At 40.2% G+C, this 22,536-nt stretch overlaps 2 protein-coding genes across 2 annotated transcripts; both read right to left on the reverse strand.

Annotated features, from left to right (window-relative positions):
• Nucleotides 1-1,234: 1,234 nt before the first annotated feature.
• LOC101162546 (odorant receptor 131-2-like) lies at nt 1,235-2,608 on the reverse strand. The gene has a single exon (XM_023962800.2). It carries the CDS (start codon nt 2,367-2,369, stop codon nt 1,434-1,436), a length of 936 nt encoding a protein of 311 aa, XP_023818568.1. The 5' UTR covers nt 2,370-2,608; the 3' UTR covers nt 1,235-1,433.
• A 4,648-nt stretch (nt 2,609-7,256) lies between these two features.
• On the reverse strand, nt 7,257-9,195 carry LOC101162777 (odorant receptor 131-2-like). Its single transcript, XM_004076757.4, has one exon. It carries the CDS (start codon nt 8,435-8,437, stop codon nt 7,490-7,492), a length of 948 nt encoding a protein of 315 aa, XP_004076805.1. The 5' UTR covers nt 8,438-9,195; the 3' UTR covers nt 7,257-7,489.
• Between the last annotated feature and the right edge of the window lie 13,341 nt (nt 9,196-22,536).

The raw sequence follows: 22,536 nt of genomic DNA on the forward strand, positions 1-22,536 counted from the left end.
GCTGTAACAATTGAATTTCCCCAATGTGGGATCAATAAAGAATATCTCATCTCATACCTGCTAATATGTTCAAGACTTCACTGGGTCGTTTCTAAATTCAAGGACATGACATGGTCTCAGAAAGGTAACCAAATTTCAGAGAATTTAGATTCAGAGCCATTAAGAAAATGTCAGATGTTATCCAGCTTAATAAAAGAAAGTGAGTCTTTTATCCATTGTGAATGAGTGGGTGGGCGAGGATCTTTCCAGTAAATCAGAATAGTCCATCGGGCAACATTTTATTTACATATTTCACCCTACTCCCAGCCTTTTCCTCTCTCTCTCTTTTCCCACAAAGACACCTTGCTTCTGTTCGTCTTGGCCCAACAGTAGTCTAATTTCCACCAGCACCTTGCTGGTCACCAGCATTGATTCGAACAACTCACATGGCTTCGGATTTTCTGTTGGAAGCCCATTTCAAGGGCCCTTTTCTAGAAAATCATTTGTTTGCATTTTCTTTATTGGAAGTATTTAAAATTCCTTTAGCAATTTATTTTGTGAGTTTTTGTTATTTTTTTTAGTATCTATCAATGAGTTTTTGTGTCATGACCCAAAACAATGCAACAACAATACGTTATTCGTTTTCTATTAGCCAGTTCCTAAGTTTTACAATACACCTAAAACATTTCAGGTATTTTCCAATTTTTTTTTAATATTAAAATGCTGATTGAAATAAATACATTTCATTTTTATTGATCAAACGTTATTTATAGTTGAAGAAAAACTAAAATCAAAAAACAAACATAGAAAATTCTTTAGGGACATCTATGACTCATCTAAGACTTAACATACAAATACACAGATGACACATTTATTTGCATTTTGAAACTTGAACCACCTTCCTCAGGTGTAACACAACTAAAGGTAGAAAAGCTTCTAGAAGAGAATGTCATCTAAATTAGACGCAGTATTTACTTCAGGGTAAAAAGCTCAACAGTTCCTCATTACACTTTATAATAAAAAATCTTAAGCCTCAGTTGCCCGGAATGCATTTTAACTACAAGAAAATCATAGAATCAGCAGCGCTTACCTATTGCTTTGATTGGGTAACTAAACCAGCTTAAAATGTTTTTATACTAAATTGACAAAACATGTACTCGTCCATTTTAAAAGAAACAGACTGAATTTTCACGCAAGTTCTGCACTTTCTGAATGTTTAACATTGGCTTAGAAATAATAGTGGTTAATGTCAAAACTCCAAAACTGGTCAGGGAGTGTGGTTATTCTTTTCTAATAGCTACTTTTGGTGGACTGCTGTGAGGTATCATTTTCTATGATCAGTAAATTTGACTTTAGTACATAAACATTACCATAAGCAAAACAAACCTTCTATACGGAAAATATTTGCTGTTCATTAACTCATAAAAATGTTTATGGTTTTTTTTTTTGGCTCCTCAGGGGCTGATCCTAACTTTTACACGGCAGCTCAGATGGTACAACAGAACAGGTCTGATGGTTTGATCTCTTAGACCATAGATCAGAGAGGTCATACATCTGGGAAATATTATGAAAGTGACATAAAAAATATTCTGAATCCACAGAAATGCCATTCTTGTTAAAACTTTAGAAAGGGCAACGACCAGTGGGTTGTTGATGGTGGAAGACAGACTGAGTCCCAGCTGAACCAGATGCAGTAGCAGAGTGTGTCGAGCCTTACGAGCTAAAGCTTTGTCTGTGGAGGCTGACCTGGCAGCTACTATAACCCCCACGTAGGAGGAAGTGACGGCCACACCTGCAGATACAAACACCACACAAGTGTACGCTCTGTCGTATTCTGCTGTCAAAACCCCAAGAACTAAAGCAATGTTAGAACAGAGATCATAAACTTCCATCTTTTCAAAAGGAAACTTCAAAAACATCAGAACTCGAGTCAGGTTGTTGAGTGAACTGACGGCCCAGACTGCAATAACTGCAGCTACTGTGTTTCTGACCGTGATGACGGAAGCGTGCCTCAGTGGGTAACACACAGCCACGTACCGCTCCAAAGGCATCAACACCAGAGTTAGAGGAGAAATCCCAGTGGTGAGATTAGCCAGCATGCTGAGTATAATACACAGAGAATATACAAGTTTGACTCTACAAACAGACAGTAGGAATTGAACCTGACTCTGTGCCAGTTGAACAGTGTCTGCAAGAAGGAGATTATAGAGGAGAATAAAGCGGCAGGTTTCCCGAAACACCGGTTTACTCCTCAACGTGAACAACATGATGCCATTTATGAAGAGAAAAACACAGGAGGGAACAGTAGAAATAATGGAAAAGATCAACGTTCTCACAAAGTTCTGGTAAAGGTATTCACTGGTGACATCACCCTGAGATATGTTTGCCATGGCAGACAATAATCAAAACTGAGCACACAATGAAGAATCAATACAGAAAAATAGGACGGTCTTTAAAGAAGAACCTCCTGCTTGAGGAGAAAATCCCAGAATCGTGCAGAGACGTCACCTGTACTTGTTGTGATGAGGGCAGATCTGCTCTGAAGGGTTTGCTTAGGATGGTGTGTCATTTATGAGCTCTGCCCTCACATGCATCAGATGATAAACAAGTGATGTCGTAAGCATTGCAAAAACAAAAAACTATTCATCTAGTTTTGCCGTTTTGGACGTGTAAAAGTGTAAAAATTATTTTTGGCTTGATTTCAATGCACTTATTGGCCCTTCACTATTAAATTGCGTAATGTAAGAAGTGATTGATGGAAAGTAGCCTGTTTTAACTGTCTGCCACACTAAATACTTTTAATGACCAAGAAGATGGCATTCTTCATTCATCTTAAGGGGTATTGAGGTAACTTTTCCCTATATTCAATTCAATTCAATTCAATTCAATTTTATTTGTATAGCCCAAATTCACAACAACAGTTGTCTCGATGGGCTTCGCATCTGTAATTGAAAAAGTGAAACATAAACTCAAAAGGATCATGAATACATAGAGTTCAATAGGAAAATACTAAATTGAATACAAACTGACTAAGCTAAACTTGTATCCCTGCCCTTAGACCCCCCTTCATATAGGCTAAGCTTCTCACTCTGTCTGTTTGCCATTGACTTTTCCACATTTTATTAGTTTCCTTTATGGCTTAATCACAACCCACAGATCAAGATCATTGGTGAGGGTTAGAATCGAGATTCACCTTGAGATTTACTGAACCCTGTTCCAATTTCCTAGTACTGAGCTATTGCCCCCCAGTTTTTGTGCAATGCTAAAAATATACTGTGTGTCAGTTAATAGAGAAATACTATTTTCAAAATCTAAGAAGATCAGTTTAGATTTTGTAAACAATGTTATCCTGATGATGGAATTTAGAAATATGTTTAAAAGGCTGTTTCCACTGTATGAAGAAATCAAGAATCAGATGTTAAATAGTTGCTTTTGTTATAGTGAGGACATTTTTAAAATTCAGTAGGTTTTTAAAAAATCCACTATGCTTATGCAATTTTGTTAAGGCCAATCATATCATACCATAGTATCCAGGTCAGCAGGTCAGAGAGGAGGCTATACCACACTCCCACCCTGAGCTTGGGTCCAAAGCCCCAACAACCACAGATACGCTGAACGAGACAGACAAGATCATGTCTAGAATGAACACCAGGCAACCCCAAAACCAGCTGCAACGGTTAAGTGATGTACTGCCTGAAAGTCTCCTGGAAGCTGTGAATGAAGCATTGCGGGCAATTCCTACCACAACAATCACAGAAACCAATGAACTGGTTTACACTTGAGCAGCAGTGATCTTTGAGATACTTGGCTATAAGAGCAACCATGGGAGAAAACAATACCCACCATGGAAGCAACAGTTAGAGGCCAAAATCAAGGCAACTCGGAAGGATGTGAGTAAGCTGACAGAGGCTCAAAGAGGTACAATGAGAAAGCAAGTACCTAAGAGATACAGCCAGATGCCCATACCTGAAGCACTGGAAACTGCCAAACAAAGGCTCCTAGCCTTGAGCAGCCACCTAAAGAGCTACACAAGAGACAATGAAACCAGACGGATAAAGAGGCTGTTCGCAACTCAGCCTGCAAAAGTGTACGCTCAGTGGCAGGGTCAAAACAGCCGATCAGACCCACCAAGTCTAGAATCTGAACAGTACTGGAAAAGTACATGGGAGAGAGACAGCAGATAACAGCAATTCCCAGTGGCTGGTCTCTCTGAGAAAAAAAAACATAGGAACCTTCCTGAACAGAATCCAGTAACCATCACAGTGGCAGACATCCAAGAAAGAGTCTCAGGTATGAAGAACTGGACAGCACCGGGCCCTGACATGATACATGCCTACTAGCTAAAGAAACTCACCACACTTCATGAGCTCCTGGCAGCACAAATGAACCAGCTGCTAAGAGATGGGACTCACTAACGTAATGGCTAACGGAAGGGCGAACGATCCTGATCCAGAAGGATCCCTCAAAGGGTGCAGTCCCATCCAACTACGACCAATAACCTGTCCCTCCACAACATGGAAGCTCATGTCTGGCATAATTGCAACCAAGATAAATAGGCACATGGATCAATACATGAGCAACACACAGAAGGGCATTGGTAGACTCCAGAGGAGCCAAACACCAACTCCTGGTTGACAGAACAGTCGCTCGAGACTGCAGGTCACGACACACCAACCTGTGCACATCCTGGATTGATTAAAAGAAAGCCTATGACTCAATGTCACACACGTGGATCACTGAATGCATGGAGCTGTACAACATCAACAGGACTCTAAGAGCCTTAGGAAATTTGATGAAGTTGTGGAAAACCACCCTTGAAGCCAATGGGATGCTGCTTGGACAGGTGTCCATCAAATGTGGGATATACCAAGGTGATGCTCTGTCCCCACTGCTGTTCTGCATAGGTCTGAACCCCCTCAGCCAAATAATCACCAAGACTGGCTATGGATACCGACTCAGAAATGGGGCCAACATCAGTCATCTTCTCTACATGGATGACATCAAGCTATATGCTAAGAGCGAGCGTGACATTGACTCCCACACCACCAGGACCTACAGTACTGACATTGGGATGTCATTCAGGCTTTAAAAATGTAGCCGGATGGTGACAAAGAGAGGCAAGGTAGTCTAAACAGGAGGGGTCTCACTCCCAGAAGGAACAATAGCAGACATTGAGGACAGTTACAAATACCTTGGAATTCCACATGCAAATGGGAATCTGGAGCAGACAACAAGGGAAGCTGTAAGAGCTAAATACCTCCAACGAGTAAGGCAAGTCCTGAGAAGCCAGTGGCAAGAACAAGACCCGGGCAATAAACAGCTACTCACTGCCAGTTATCAGATACCCTGCAAGAATAATAAGATGGCCAAAGGAAGAGATACAGACCACGGATGCTAAAACACGAAAGGTCCTCACCATGCATGGAGGGTTCCATCCCAAATCCAGCACCCTGATACTGTATGCTAGCCGCAAGGAGGGAGACCGAGGACTAGTGAGCGTGGAAGCCCCTATCCAGGAAGAAACTTCCAAGATCCATGTATACATCAGGCTAAAGGCCCAACTGAAAGCATGCTCAGTGATTGTTTTAGGCAATAGAGAGCAGAGGATGCAGTGCTGGAGGACAAATCCTCATGAGAAGAAAAACCCCTGACCATAACTGAAGTGGCTGATATCAAAAAGTCCTACCAATGGCTAAAAAGGGCTGGCCTACAGGACAGCACTGAAGCACTCATCCTGGCAGCTCAGGAATAAGACCTTGAGCAGCAGAGCGATAGAGGCTCAGATCTACCACACCAGACAAGACCCAAGGTGTAGGCTGTGTAAAGAGACGCCTGAAACAATCCAGCACATAACTGCAGGGTGTAAGATGCTGGCAGGGAAAGCATACATGGAGCGCCACAATCAAGTGGCTGGAATAATATACAGGAACACGTGTGCAGAATATGGACAGGAAACTCCAAGGTCAAAGTGGGAAACACCCCCGAAGGTGGTAGAGAAGGAGAGGGCAAAGATCCTGTGGGACTTCCAGATCCAGACTGATAGGATGGTAATGGCGAACCAACCAGACATTGTAGTGGTGGATAAAGAACAGAGGAAAGCCGTTGTGGTGGATGTGGCAGTGCCAAGCGATGGGAACATGAGGAAGAAGGAACATGAGAAACTGGAGAAATACCAGGGACCGATCAGAGAAGAACCGGAGAAAGCCTGGAAAATGAAGGTGACAGTGGTGCCTGTGGTAATTGGAGCACTCGGGGCAGTAACCCTCAAGGTGGAGGAGTGGCTACAACAGATACCTGGAAAGACCTCAGACCTCTCAGTCCAGAAAAGTGCAGTGCTAGGAACAGCTAAGATACTACGCAGGAACCTCAAGCTCCCAGGCCTCTGGTAGAGGACCTGAGCTTGGGTGAGAAACCATCCTCGGATAAATAAATAAATAAATAAATAAATATGGGCTATAAGTGGACCATAAAGAATTTTATAAGGCTAATGTAAGTTGCACGCGTTCATGACATATGACTGATGCTGTCATTAGCCATAAGTGAGGTTCGCACACTGACTCTGTACTGACTGTGTGCAAATACTGATTAGGGTGTGCAGGTGATAAGAAAATGCCCGTACGATGCCTGTGGGATGCCCACAAAAACTACACTGATTGAAATTCTAACATTCAGGCTGCATGTGTGGAGCGCACACTTATAACTTCAACATCAATAACAGGCTCCTCACATGAAGCACAGGGTTTGGAGAGGTTTAAAAAAAAGAATCTGTACATCACACCTATGTCTCACCCACTTCACCCTTTACTTACCCTTTATGTTTATTGTGCAAGTGTTCCCATGACTTGTTTGTTACAGGATGCTTGTAGGAAAAAATATGCATGGATATTTCTGCTCTAGGCCCTCACAGAGCGGCCTACAAATATGTGCTTGGGGTCACCAAAGGGTAGGTAATTATTTGTTGTGATTCCCTCAATTTCAGTTTTAAAGGTTCTCAACCAAAACAAGTCTTAGCCAATTTCAGGTCCTTGGAAAGGCTACAAATTTATTTATCAGTCACTGATTCTGCAAGTTTTTCAGCATAAATACAATTAAGCTGTGTAGGACACATTATGAAAAAATGATTCAGGAAATCACATTGAGGAATTTTCAAAGAATTTATTTGTATCACAGACAATTTTATTGCACCTCTGAAAACATAGTTTTTTTCCTATAACATAACATAATATATATATTGTATTCTAGTTTGCTTTTTATCTTTTAATAGACTTTTTTGGCAAAGTGCTAGTAAAAATAAGCCATATCAAAGAACATACTTAAAAGAAAAATTACCTTTGTGAAAGTTAACTCACTGAGTTTTACATTAAGTGTAATAAATCAATGTGACTATTTCCTAAGATTTCTCAGGGTAAACAAATACAGCTCATAGAGTCTCAACATCAATTAGAAAAAAAGGTTTGTATAGCTTTTGGAATTACAAATGTCATTTTGTTCCAAAAATCACTGAGCTCAATCAATTAGGTTTGGCATTACAGTGACAGCATAGATGGTTTAAAAGGACAGGCCTAATGGTCTGATCTCTGATGCCATAGATGAAAGAACTCAGACATCTTGGAAGCAGTAAAAAAAAAAAATATAAAAGATTCAGGATGCGCACAAAATTCAATCTTGTTACAACTCTACCAATAGCTATGATTATTGGAATGAAAATTGTGGCAGAAACACTGAGCCCCAGTTGCACCACATGCAGCAGCACCGTATTTCGAGCCTTTTGGGCTAAGGCTTTGTCTGCAGAGGCAGACCTGGCTGCTATGATGACCCCAATATAAGTACAAATGACAGCCATGCCGGCTGTAACAAACAAAAGAGTGGTGAATGCTTTGTCATAGTAATCAGACCCAGACCCTAACAGCATTGCAAACATAGAGCAAAAGTCAACCATCTGAAGACTCTGCAGTTGGTAAAATGGGTATTCAATCAGCAAAAGGTTCTGTGTAAGCATATGTAATGAGCTTAAGGTCCAGATGGCACTGATGGCGGCAGTGGTGTTCCTCATGGAGGTAATGGAGCCGTGCCTCAGTGGGTAGCACACAGCCACAAACCTTTCCAACGACATGATCACCAGTGTAAGAGGAGAGATCACGGTCATAAGGTTGGCAAGTGATGTGAGAGATCCACACATTGGATAAGTCAAAGAAATTCTACAAGCGGCAAGGATGTGCAGCAGCTGACTCAGCACCATCTGTATGGTGTCTGCAAAAAGAAGGTTAAAAAGGAGAATGTACCGACAGGTCTGACGAAACACAGCTTTGCTCCGGAGACTGCGCAGCATGGTTGCATTAATGAAAAGAAACATGCAGCATGGCAGCGCAGTGACAGTGGAAAACAGCACCCTCTCTTCTGTTCCCTGAAACCGCTGTTCTGTGGTAATATTAATCAGAGATTCGTTCACATTTGACATTTCAAAAAGAATAAAACAATTACAAACAAGAACTTTAATAAATCAGTGGATGTGAAGCATATCAAAATCCAATCCAAATCCTTTCTGCTTGGTTTCCAAAAATGAAAACAGACATCAGCAGGGAGCTAGAACATCTTTATGCTCAATGCCCCACAGCACAAACTGAACGTTGGCTGCATGTGAGCTTCAGCGCTTAGCTGCCTTTAAAGTCCAATCCTATTTTTCTTGATGTCACCAAATAGTCCCCAGAGACGTGAGTGGAGAAGAAACCTTTGTGTATGCCAAATTGTATTTACAGGCTTTTATATGTTTTGGGCCTTTGTCTGATGTGGCTATAGCTTATTTTTGGATCCAACATTGCAAAGATTGTACCCTATGTGTGTCAAAATTCATTGTCTTTAACACAATCATGTTCATTAGTGAGATTGGGTTGTATTTACAGATTTATCTAATGTTTATCTATCTTGGGTAACTCATTTGATTTCTAAACATTCGTTATGTTTTGCCCTTAATGGGTTTGAGTTCTTTAACGTAATGTACAAACAATTTACTGCTCTCATAACTTTATTTAGACCTTTTGCAAAGACCTGCAGACCTGTTGCAAAAATTGGATTAGTTTTTGCCGGCCTGATTGATCTTACTGAACATTCTGTTGTTTTAGGCCTAAGCTACACCAAAAATATAAACAAAACACCTTTGTTTTTTTGCTCCCATTTGTCATGAAATGAACTCAAAGATCTGAAACATTTTCTACATAAACAAAAGAACAATATTTCTCAAATTTTGTTGACAAATCTGTCCAAATCTGAGAGTGAGCGCTTATCTTTTGCAGAGATCCATCCCATCTCACAGGTGTGCCATATTAATACGCTGATTAGACAGTGTGTTTATTGCATAGGTGTGTCTTAGACCGGCCATAATAAAATGATCAGATGCTCTACACATCACAATGCAACAGATGTTGCACAGTCTGCGGGAGCCTGCAGTTGTCATGCTGATAGCAGGAACGTTTGTTAATTAAATGTTTATTACTCTGCCATAAGCAGAGTGGTTACTGGCAAGAAGACAGCTAAGAAGGTTCATTAATAAGTGTATATGACATATAGATTGTCAGGAAAACAATGAGAAGCAAGGTATATCACATTAAAAAAATGTGATAGCTAGAGTGGCCACTTTGGTTCAGTTGCTCTGCTCTTGTATTCAGACTGAGGAATCCTTAGAGTGAATCAAAGCTCAGTCCAATTGAAAACAAACTGAGACCACCTCAAAAGAGGGATCAGAGAGCGGTTCCTGTGGTCTGCTTGGGTGTATTAAGACTATTAATTTGTTCCGGATTATGTGGGGAAATGAACTCTGGTTCACTTTAAGTGAACTAAATCTGTCCACTCAGACTTCTATATAGAAATAAACTGATATTACTCCATTATTCCATTGGTCAGAATAACAATTCTAGATTTGATATTTTTATTAACATATTCTTGCTAATCCTAATTTTTTTATTATATTTTTTCTGTATTGCAAGTTGTTCAAGTTATAAACTGACCAACCAGCTGCCTCAGTAAAAGCATGTGGTGCCCGCTGGCCTCCGCCTCAATCATTTGATCAACAGATTCTCCCGAGTCTGCTTTCAGTGGAAGCAGGCTAATCATGCTGAGTTCTGATTGGCGAGAGTAGTTACTAGAGAAACTTTCACTCAGACCAACTCAGACCAATCACTGTTGACTGGCTCCAAATGTCTGCGCCCATATTGTGGAAAAATTGCTTCCGGTCGCAGCTCTCAACAGGTGCAGAGTCCATGTAGGTGGAGAACATAGTCCACTGACCCAATGTCCCCCTCCTCCCTCTGTACTCGTTTGAAGTTCCCATGGATGTGGGAGTTGAAGACCTCTCTGACAGACCTCCCCAGCAAACCCTGACAGGAGGGTAGGGACTCATGTCCCTCTTTACTCGAGGGACCAAGACACACTGCTAAAGGTTGGATGAAACAAGTACAAAGTCGTTGTATGCTTGCACTTGCATTTATTGTGTTGTCAGGGGCTTTGAAACCCAAAGATATAGTAGCTCAAAATGGAAAGATGTTTCAATGAGTGTGCTGAAACTTCTCTCATCTTCTTTGTCTACAAAGCTTACGATACTTCCCAGGTGATGTATTTAAGTCTGTTAGTCTTCATGTCTATTAATTTGTCCCTATCTTCCCTGTCTATCATTTTCACTTTTTTTAGACACGGGCCTCTAATAAAAGGATGTTCTTCTTGAAGTCCATCAAACTTGAGTAAAAACAGGAGAAGACATCTTGTGTTTGAGCTAAATACTTTTAATGAAATAGTGATTAAGAGCACAGGGTTTCCGTACAAGACACAGATGGAGGGAACAACAGGAGATCAACTGGGCCATTGACATTTGAAAAAAAAAGATCACGAGATGAGTCAATTTTGGCTGATCAGGGTTGGTCTGGGAAGAGCTAGCCCAATTGTGATCCAAAGCAACAAGGGAAAAGAGGAAGTCAGTGGTGGTGGAAGAGGTATAACAATTTGAGCAGGACCAATGCATCATTAAAGCTATACTCTAGTTTTAAGAAGGAATGTGGATCTGCTGGGAAGACATTACAAACAGGGTTTCAACCTGAATGGTCATATGGAGAGCTTTCTACCGAGGGTGGCCCAAGGTGCTTAACAAAAACAGCCCTATTCACACACAAACAGACACTGATGGTGACCAACATTGGTGCCAACCTAAAACCACAAGGAGCAATATGGGACTCAGTGTCTTGCCCAGGGAAACTAGCGCAGCAGCTGGAAAGATAAAGATGTGGATTTAAGGCAAAAAACTCATCAGATGTTTAGTCACTAAACCCCTCATTTCTCAGGCAAGGAGGAGATAGGCAGAAGAAAAATAGGACAAAAGAATAACATGCCTATTCAGGCCTGTAGAAATTAGGAAAAGGACAAATTCAGTTTTATATTTTGGAAAAATTTGAAGTTCAAAAGCAAATATTAACAAAATAAAAGGAACAGCATAAATGTGAAGTGTCCAACAGACATGAAACTAAAATGAAACAACTGAATCACGGAAAAAGAAATAAACAATTTTTGTTAAAGTTACATTTTTGATTTAGACAAAAGAAAAAAAGAATACAACTTCAAACTTTATTGATTTATATAGCGCCTTTCATTTTGGTTAAAAACACAAAGCGCTTAACATAAAAGAAGATAAAATAGTCATAAATGTAATAAACAGATGGGACCCCTCCCTCACCAGATTCCTCCCTCCACCCGCCCAGTTCCCCCAGTAAAACCCTGAACAAAAACTAAGAACTGCAGCATAAAGAAAAGGTCTGGCTCGGTTCTGCTGTGAGGAAACGATTTAATGGGGATCCATTTATTCCGAGGCCCAGCCCGACCGTGGGGGTCATTACCACAGCGCCCGCCCAACACAGAGCAGCCTAGGGCCCACTCTACAGCTATTAGCCCACAGAGCGGGACCCCAGCCGGCCCAATGAGAACGAGCACAGCAGCAACAGCACCCCCTACAGGCGGAGCTGGTAGTGCCCCAGAACAACGGATCCCAAAGAGGAAAACTGCATTATGAAACATCAAAAAAAAAATTAGGATAAAAACAATATTAAAAATAATCTTAGATATATCAATATTAGTAATTTTAAAAATAAATAAATTTTAAAAATAAATAAATAAATAATTAAAATACTAAAACGATTCAAATGTAATATTAAATAGCACCCATGTAATAACAATAAAAAGGGTAGTATATTAAAAACATAAAAATCATGATATTAGTCCTTAAAATTTAAAAACTATAAAAAATAAATTATGTATTAAGTAGAGAAAACAGTTAAATCAATAAATAGATAATGAGTAAAATAATTAAGCATTTGCCAAAGTCATGTAAAAGCCAGATTAAAAAGGTGGGTCTTCAGCCTCTTCTTAAAAACCTCTATAGACTCTGAAGCACTGAGGCTATCTGGCAGGCTGTTCCACAGGCGTAATGGTGGAACGAGGCCTCACTGTGTGTTTTGGTCCACACCTTTGGAACAACCAAGAGGCCCGTGCCAGAGGACCTCAGCTTTTTGTGCCTCAATCAATGCAAAACATGCACATGAGATCGTGGAGAGACTGTCAATCAATACAGACTACAGAGTTTCTCTTTTTGTTGACATTTTTGGTTGCTGGTGTGCTGCGGAATTTTTGTCAAGGAAAAAGTGAACCTTTAGTTAAAAAAAGGGTTGAAAAACACTGCTATATTCTATGTCAAGTTCTCCAAGATGAGAGGCGTGCACACACATGCGCATGCACACACACTGACATCTTTGGCTCATGGTGTCTCTGAATTGGCTGTCACCTTGGACGTGTCCAGAAAATGAAAAGAGAACACTGGGAATTCCAAATGTTTGTGAGAAAATTTTTTTTTTTTACAGCAATCCAACAAATGTATGGACCAAACCCTTGTTTTTAGCACACACATTCTCTGCCACCTCCCGTTATCTGTCCAGAACACCAATTAACCCTTGTGCTATCCTAGGCATTATAACATCGGGAGTTGGGTCATCTAGACCCACTAGACAGTTCTCTGAACCTTTTTTCTTCAATGATTTGTGATCTTCACTGGTGTCCATGGATTACATGAAATCTTTCCACCTTTATCCACCTTTGTCATTGTAGGGAGAACACGTCAAAGCAAGGGTGGGGTCATCTAAGATAGCACAAGGGTTAAACAATACCCGCCCGCAAAACACTAAAATAATAAAAAACCCATTACAATAGAAAATATTGAATCTTGTAAAAACATAAAAACATGCATGTATATGCTTTAGAAAAAGTAAAAGTTTGAAAAAATTGAAGCTGAAATCAAATTCCACACAGGATGTAATGATGTGCTTAACCCTCCTGTTATGTTCCTGGTCAAATGGACCCATTTTAAAGTTTGAACATCTAGAAAATATAGTTAAAGTATTTTTTCGGCATGAAACTTCTTCTGCTTGCCTTAATTAGCGTAATCAATATATATTATGAAAATGGTTCATCTCACATATATGCAACCCCCCCTGCATGTTTATATAACATAGATGATGTTCGGGTCAATTTGACCCGACAGTCAAAATGGAGGTACAAGGATGTCTTATTATAAGTAGTATTGCTTTCTTTGCAGCTGTGAGACATATTTCAACCCAATCACACACATAGACACACACAAACACACACACACACACACACACACACACACACACACACACACACACACACACACACACACACACACGCACACACACACACACACACACACACACACACACACACACACACACACACACACACACACACACACACACACACACACACACACACACACACACACACAGGTGCATAGTTGTTATGACTTTTAACAGAAACCATCTATAAACTCAACCCACATTCAGTGGACACTCAACAGGGGAGGGGCAAAACATATAAAAGATTCTCTGTATGGAAGTCCTTCCAACATTACACTCTGTCAGGCAGACCTTTACAAAATGAGCAGCAGAAGCAGAAAGATGACAGTCCAGGAGGCTCTGGAAGTCATCACTGATCATTATCAGAGGGAACATCTTGAGCTAAATTCTGATTCTAATGATTCTGATTTTGAAACGGATGAAGGAATTGCTATTCCTGTTCCTCCAAGCAAGACATTCATGTCAAAGAATGGTGAAATACATTGGTCTTCATCCTCAAATATGCATCAGACAAACCTGTCTTCAGAAAACATAAAAAAGACAGTGCCAAGGCCCACCAGGATGGCAGTGACTCATGTTGACTGTCAATTCAATTCAACTTAATCTTATTCAATTCAATTCCATTCCATTCCATTTTATTTGTACAGCCCAAATTCACAACAACTGTCATCTCAATGGGCTTCGTATTGGTAATTGAAAAAGTAAAACATAAAATAAAAAGGATCATGAATACATAGAATTCAATAGGAAAAAACTAAATTGAACTAACTAAGAAAACTAAACTAAACTGTCCTCCCTGCCCTTAGACCCCCCTTCGCGGTAAGGAAAAACTCCTAATAAAAAAAATGGATTCCGGAAAAAAATAAGAAACCTCAGGGGTGTCCACATGAAGGAGGGATCCTCTCCCAGGACGGACAGGCGATGTACCAGAACTCATAAAGAGGAAATAGTTTATCAAACGCTACAACAACATATTTAAAGTCCAGCAGACGAGCTTCATCCAGATGGAGTTGGGGGGACAGCCGGGGGCACGAGACGAGCCGGAGACAGGACTTAGGTCAAGACAAGCGTGACCTGTGCGAAATGTGCAAAATTAATTTGCACAAAGCACAGTGTGATGACTAATCACTCTTGTGCTGTGTAGATGTACAGACACACACACAAGTTCATATTGCGATTGCTTGTCTGTTGTATTGTGATTTTGTTTTTTTCTGGTTCACAGTGCATGTATGAAAAACAAAATTTCAAGATTATGTCTCAATGTTATGTAAAACTATTGTATTTTATATGTTAGTCTTTTAAAAGTAATACAGTAGTGAAAAATTCAAAAAAAGTTTGAACATGTATATTTTTAAGAAAAACTAGTGAATTATCAAATAATTTAACCACTTCCTGTTAGTGGTAAAAAACGCAATTTTAACTAAGTTTTTGAAAGAATAACTGGTAATGGAGTTAGTGATGATATATTCACACTACTTGTTAGGATTTTCTGGGTTTCAGACATTTTTTAATTAATAAAATAATAAACTGCACAAGACCGCCACTACAATTTCAACATTTCTGTCAACGAAAATTTGCGTCATAGCCTGCGACACAGGTTTCTACCAGTAGGGCTTTTTTTATTTTGATTTTTTTTTTACTTTTAGCGGACCGCTAGGCAGGTGGCTGATTTAAATCGAACCACCGTCAGTTCCGTGCATTGATCTCCTGCTACACAACATAGTCCGATGGCTGTCCAGGGGTGACGTTTTGCGTCACTTTGTCGTCTGTTTAGAACACGTGAAAACATTCCTGAAAAGCAAAGACCTGAAGTACCCGCAACTGGAAGATACAGTGGCTCGAAAAGCTGCTCTTTTTGGTGGATATGACTGTGACAAGCCACCTAAACGAGCTGAATGAAAGTCTGCAGGCACCGCAAATGCTTGAAGCTGTTCTGTCATTCGAGCGCAAGCTGACTGTTGTGGGGCACGCACGTTCCATTTTATTGTTTTTTTTGAATCCTCAAATAAAAATGACATCAAAAATTGAATTTCTTTGTTCCATTTCTTTAATTTTATCAAAGCAATGAAACATAATTCATTGATATTGTAATGAAGTTAAACTTGCGCAACAGAGCAGTCACGTGACGCGTTGTTCTCCGCAGAATGCACTCCAGGGCAAATAAACATTTAATCGTTAATAATGCTCATTATGTATTTGTAGCCAACTTAGTCATTTTGATAGTAGGCTAATATAGCTAATATAGATACATATTGCATGTGTTGCCTTCATTATAAGGCTTAAATAGGGCTTTTAATATTTTGCGGCTCCAGACATGTTTGTTTTTTGTTTTTTTCGTCCAATTTGGCTCTTTCAACATTTTGGGTTGCCGACCCCTGCTCTAGGATAGAGGGTCCATCCTTAAAAATCCTTTTAACCTACTTGATCAGGACAATTGGAGCTTTTAAAGTTCCAATTTTTTGTAACAAGCACAAATAGGTAGAATTTCCCAGTCTGATGGAAAACAACATGGTTCTGAGTCATATTATCGTTCACATAGACTCCCGGTGATGTTTTTTGCTGAACACAACACTGCTTTGTCCACCTCCATCTTTCATCCAGACCAGTGTGTGAATGAGTGTGGGACTGGGTGAATGTGTGTGTGACTGTAAAGTGCTTTGTCCTTGTAGGTAGAAAAGCGCTAAATAAGTATACGCCATTTACCATTTACCAGTGTTGGTGATTCCCCTGTAATCTGTGTAATCTGCAGCTGCAGAAGAGTCAGTGGGTAAAAGTTGAACTCATTTGGATGTTTCATAAGCTCACAGGGCACAGATAACAGGCATCATTTTGAGAGCAGCGTCAAAACAATTCGATGTTTTTGGAAGACTTGACCAAGAGTGGGTCAAAGTCTCTAGGCGTTAGACTTTGAAAAGCTTGTCACAGAGAGACAAAGAGGTTGTTGTTTCTGCTGAACTTGTTTGTGTTGGACTTTGTCCATTGAGATTTCTGATGTAAGCAGGAGAAAATAACCATGTCTTAAAATATGAAGAAGCATTTGAATAATAAATGTGTCTAAATGACTCATCAGGGGACTGCATGGGTCACATGCTGGGATTTTTTTTATTGGTCCCACAGAGAGTTTTCAAATTAAAAACATGTTTGAACATCAACAACTTCTATGAAGAAAGTTTAGAGTAACTCTAGACTTGGAAGAAAATTTGATCTTTTTAATTATTGAATTCTGTTTGTTCAGGTTCAAATCCATTAATTGTCAAATCTGGTGATAAACAAACTTTAAAAATTGTTTATGTGTTTGAAGTTACAGCTAACTACCATATAATGTCAAACACAAACAAAGCAGACATGTAAAGCATCGAGTCACTTCCTGTTTTTAAATTCAATTCCTCTAACAAATAACCTTTTTTTTTTTTTAAATTCCCTGATAAATTTCCCACTCTGTCCCATGTCTTCCTCAAAATTCAATAGTGAACTTGTTTTAACTGTTCATTTTACTATTATCTCTTTACAGACCCACTCCAATGAATATCGTGGTTTTATCATGTTGTTGTAGCATTTTTCTCATGATGGTAGACAAATATAAAAGGATTTAACATTAAACTGTTTATAACAGCTCTCAGTTGTGACTGTTGGCTGTACCTGAGAATTGGACTGAGTGTGAGTGACATCACTCATGGAAAACAGTTTACTTCCTTCTCCAATCAAATGCAGTCAAGTCAGTCGCCATTTTCTCACGATACCGGCACCAACATTTGGAGCCAGACAACATCATTAAGCAGTAAATGGTCTAGTTGGTTGAAGTCTTTGTTTCTTTGGCAACTTCTGTCGCCATTCAGGAGTGAGCTTGTTAGAAGTCCACACCCTTTCCACTTGAAAGCGGGTTCGGGAGAATCTGTCAATCAATCATCTTGAATATTCGAGGTGGTGGCCAGGGAGCAGCACATGTTTTTGATTAACCTGATTTTCCAGTTTATAAGTATAATAACTTACACTAGAGAAAAAATATCATGAATGAAGATGATCAACAATATGTTAAAAAAACGTGGCAGAGTGTTTCTCCACAGAAGTATTTGTGTGGTCTCCAGATGTCTAACACTAGTTTTCTCATCTCAGAAGGCTCTGATATTAGTTCCTTTGGTCCAAGCATCTGTCTTGCTGGGAATTTAGGCCTGGAAACAAGCTGTGTTTTTCTTTGAATGGAAAATACTCACGAGTGATGTGTGGACTCTAGGAGGGGCTTTCTCCCACAATATAGGGTGAGCCAGAGGGTCTGGCTCTCTACTAATGCTCTGTCACACCTTGCAAATGCGGGCGACCTGGTTTGCTAGACTGGATTATTCCACTGAATTGCATTTCTGCATTAAGTAAGGGATAACGGCTGACAAAGAGTGCATGATCAGAAATGAATGCACGCCTTGGAAGCCTGAACTGTCCTCCGCATCGCGTCAGACGGCTACTTCTGTGAAGTGCATTCATTTTTTTAAAATTCACACTTCATCGACCATTATCCCGCTTATACCATGGTCACTTAAAAAAGAAAAAAAATATTCAATCAGCTTTTGGTACTTTCTTTTTGTTACTTTTTTGGTTTGGGTCGCTTTTTTCACAAAAAGTAGACCATTTGATACATGGGGCGGCGCATTGTGATGGTAAAATGACAACGAGCTGAGCTGGCACGACCTTCATTGCAGCAGCAAAGGAAAGTGATATCTATGCTGATGGTCACGAAGAGTTAAATGAAGCATCCGAGCAGAGAGAAAGCTCACCTTTTACCGCTTGTTTTTGTCCAGATGATGAAGCTAAAGTTTGTTTTAAAGAAGCCAGTGCAGTGATACAGAACATTTAAAATATGTGACCAGAACTTCTTTTTTTAGGCGTGCGGTTATCACTTTGCATTATCACTTTTAAATCCACACCAAGCAGCCAATCACAATCAAGTATTTACCCAGACCGTGGTATAAGTAAAGTAAAGACTCTTTCTTCTTTTCTAAGTACTCCTTTTTTATGTCCGTCTGCAATGTTTACATATTTAGATGCTTAATTCTCCTAACCAGACTCAAGCCTAACTAGAAATTGGACTTAATTTCAGCAACTTAATCAAAATAATAACAATTAGATAACGATACTCTAAGATTAAGATACTTCATTGATCCCAGCTTGGGAAATTGGGTAATATTGTGCACAAAAAATTTCAAGATAAGACCTGGGGACCCTCACGTCTTGTCTACCTGCAGAGGAGAACTTTCTGGGAGTATGGCAGCAAGTCACTGAAGCAGTGGAATTTGGGCCTAATTAAATGAAGTTTGGTTTTGAACCTGACAACATTTTGATCTGCATTGACGGTTTTTGATTGTCTCCTGGTCATTTTCATACATGTTTCTTTAGAAACCTTTAGATGTTTGTCACATTTATCCCAGACGCTAATGATGTCTTGATGAACTTGTTTTTGTGGAACAGATGCTCAGTCTCCTCTGAGGCGTCTGATGCAAACAGTCTGCTTTAATGAAGTGCTTGATGAAAACAAAAAGGAGTGCATGAATATTTAATGTATCTAAATGACCTGTCGTGGGACTAACTGCGTCACATGTAGAGGCTTGTCTTTTTTGCCCATGGAGACTTTCATCAAACTAAAGCAACATCTCCCCATCAACAGGAAGCATCATTAGAAAAGTTTGACTTTGAGTTAAAGTTATGTTGTCTTTTTAAAAAATCTTTCCTGCAGACTGCAGTCACCAGGAATTCAGAGAAAACTGTTGCAATGTAAGCACTTGTTTGTCATTTTAAATCAACCTGTCAAAATACCACACAATGACAACCATCAAAGCATTCTAAAATCTTATTTGGCTACATATTTTTCAATTTAACTTTCTTGACTGACATCAACTTTGATGTTCTATGGTGTTAACATGATCACAAATATGACATTGGCCTGACCAGTTTATTAGAGTAACATGAAGATTCTTTGGTTTTCTCGAAAGCCCTGCTGGTGTAACCCATTATGGTCATCTAGACCTCACAAGACATGTGTAGTTTCATCATTTGTGGAGTTTCATCTGTCCGTCAGTTGTTCATCCAAAATTTCCGATCCATTATTCATGGAGCAGCTATTCCATACTAGCAGTTCAAAGAGCTTTGCAGCAACACATCTCTGTGGCAGCTTATAGGAGAAATCAATAAAAACAAAGGCTACGTTCACACTGCAGGCTGAAATGACCCAATTCCGATTTTCTTTGCCCCTATGCGACCTGTATCTGATCTTTTCATGACAGTCTGAACGACACAGATCGGATCGTTTCAAATGCGACCCAGGCAACTTGGGTATGTGGTCCTGAATCCGATATATATCCGATCTTTTGAAATGCGACCGTCTGAACAGCCAGGCCACATGTATCCGACCCGAACGTCATCGATACGCTACAAACGTCATAATTCTGCATTGAAGTAGGTGGGAACGAGAACATAAACAACAACCATGGCAGGCGATGCTGCTGAGACCAGTCAGTAGAAGGGAAGCGAGGTCACCAATTGGATTCATATTTGGGGTGACAGCTCTATTCAGGTCTAACTCGAGGGCTCTTATCGCAAACAGGTGGTTTTTGAAAAAAAAAATCGCCAGCAAAATGTTACGGGTGAAGGTTGAGGACGTACCCAGGTGCAGTGAGGAGGAGGAGGCAGGAGGTTCCAGGCAACAGGATATTTAATGACATCGACAAAACAAAAACCACTGCTTAAGCAGGCAAAACAAAACTCCAAACTCGAAAAGTTGAAATGCACTCAACAGGGGAAGAACATAATATGGACCAGCACAGGAGGAAGGGAACGACAAGATTTAAGTACATAAAGGACTGACGAGACACAGGTGAACACAATCAGGACAGATGGGGACCGAAGTAAAACTCAAAACTCAAAACCAAAGTACAAAACAGGAACCTTTCAAAATAAAATAGGAAATGATCTGAAAACAAACAGAACAAAAAGAGAATCAAAATACAAAGGCAAAGAAACTGAAACCGCAACACGAAATGGCCGAGCGTGGTGTTGAACCTTTCCCGCCATGACTTTTTATCCTTTCCGACTGTGGTCAGAAGCGCGGGGGAGACCTTCCCCAGGGCCGAAGGCGGATCCTCCTTCAGGGTTCACTTCCCCGTCTGGACCCTCAGATTCTCCAGAGTCAATAGCAGTTATGCTGGGGGAAGCCTTATTTTATTATCGTTCTCCTTCCTCCATAACACACAACATGAATGCACGCACGCAACACACTTCAACGCGCTCTCTCACTCCCTCCTGCGCTGCACGCGCTCTCTCCTTTCTCTTACACACATGCGCGGCCTCACCACAAATAACATCCCTATTCCACAACAGCGGGTACAGAAGATCCTGACTCCAATGCCTTCTTAAAATGAGAAGATTGGAATTGTGCTGGCTCCTTTGTGAAAATAAATTTAATAATGCAAAAAGAGCTCCGCTGTTGACAACACTGTTGTTGACCTCCATTGTTAACGTTAGCTACTTCCGCAAACAACGACTACCCTTCTGTGCATGCGGGTCACTTCTGGGTCATTTCACAGTCACACAGGAGATCAAAAAAGCAAGCCTTTAATTGGAAATGTGAACTGCCTTGCAAAAAAAAATCGAATTTCTTCAAGAAATCGGAATTGAGCATTTAGCCCTGCAGTGTGAACGTGGCCAAAAACATGAAAGGGTATTGAATGAACCAAAGTAAGCGCAGTGTTTTAAACAAAGATAGCAGAAATGAGTAATGCTTTGGCTTAAACATAGAAACAGCTGAAGAACATAAGAGTTCATCAGGAAGCTGGTTTTATCTGTGCGCAGCTGATAGCAGCTTCCTCCACTTGAATCTGACTCGTTTTTACCAGTTGATTTTTTCTCTAGCAGAATCTCTTACCTGCAGTGTTCTGACTGAGCTGCAGCTTTTTGAGGACTGCTACAGATTAAGGCCTGACTCATCTTTTCTGAATGAGAACAATAGCGCTCCTAGCTTCTGTTGGACTACGATGCAGAAAAGTTGAAGTAGTTTTTCCCCAAAACATTGTTAATTTCAATCAGGCCTGAAGGCCCATTTCAAAGTGGAGCACAGAAACAAATAACCTTTGATATTGTGCATATTTACGGAGCCTGTGATCTGATATGGGTAAGAGAAAAAAAAATTAGTTCCCACGAAATACTATTCTGATATACATTTATCCTGTTGTATTTGAATACACCTCAGTTACAGATATGTGTGATGAATGATGAGATACGTAGCATGTAGCCTTCGGATGTAAAGTGACTTCTAATGAGTATGTTAATAAAAGACAGGTTAACTCAGCACATCCTGAGTATCATTATTTCTGTTGGACCCTAAAGTACAACACTCCTTACCGCAGCGGCTGTCCGTCTGCCGGCCAGCCAGCTGCCCGGATGCCGGCACGACAAGCAAACGAGTAAAGTAGAAATTTTGCTATTGAGTCCTGCTATGGGGTCTACCAACACACTACTCAAAAAACAAGACAGGGCCCTGACAGTGCCTAATTTGGGTTGTAATGGAATTCAAACAAAAAGAATAAACAGGAAAATGAGTTGTGATGAATGACCTCAGGGAACTCGGCTTCACTCTGAAGTCACAGTTCTTACAAACTGTCACATTAACAAACTGCAAGGCCAGCTGAGGCTGATACGCTGGAGCTTATCGCCATCCTTGATGGAAACTAACCCTCATTTTGGTGTGGGGGCATCATGCCTCTATGCTACTTCATTCATCTGGTGACAGTTTTTAAAACCCTTTTCAGGTTTTTGATCTGCTGTTCATTTTTATCATGAGCTTTCTTCTTTAAAGTTGGTTCTTTCATAAATCACTGCCGCACATCCAAAAGTT

Source organism: Oryzias latipes, chromosome 14, assembly GCF_053564925.1.
Source record: "Oryzias latipes strain Hd-rR chromosome 14, Olatipes_Hd-rR_3.1".
In the NCBI taxonomy this organism is placed as follows: Eukaryota; Metazoa; Chordata; class Actinopteri; order Beloniformes; family Adrianichthyidae; genus Oryzias; species Oryzias latipes.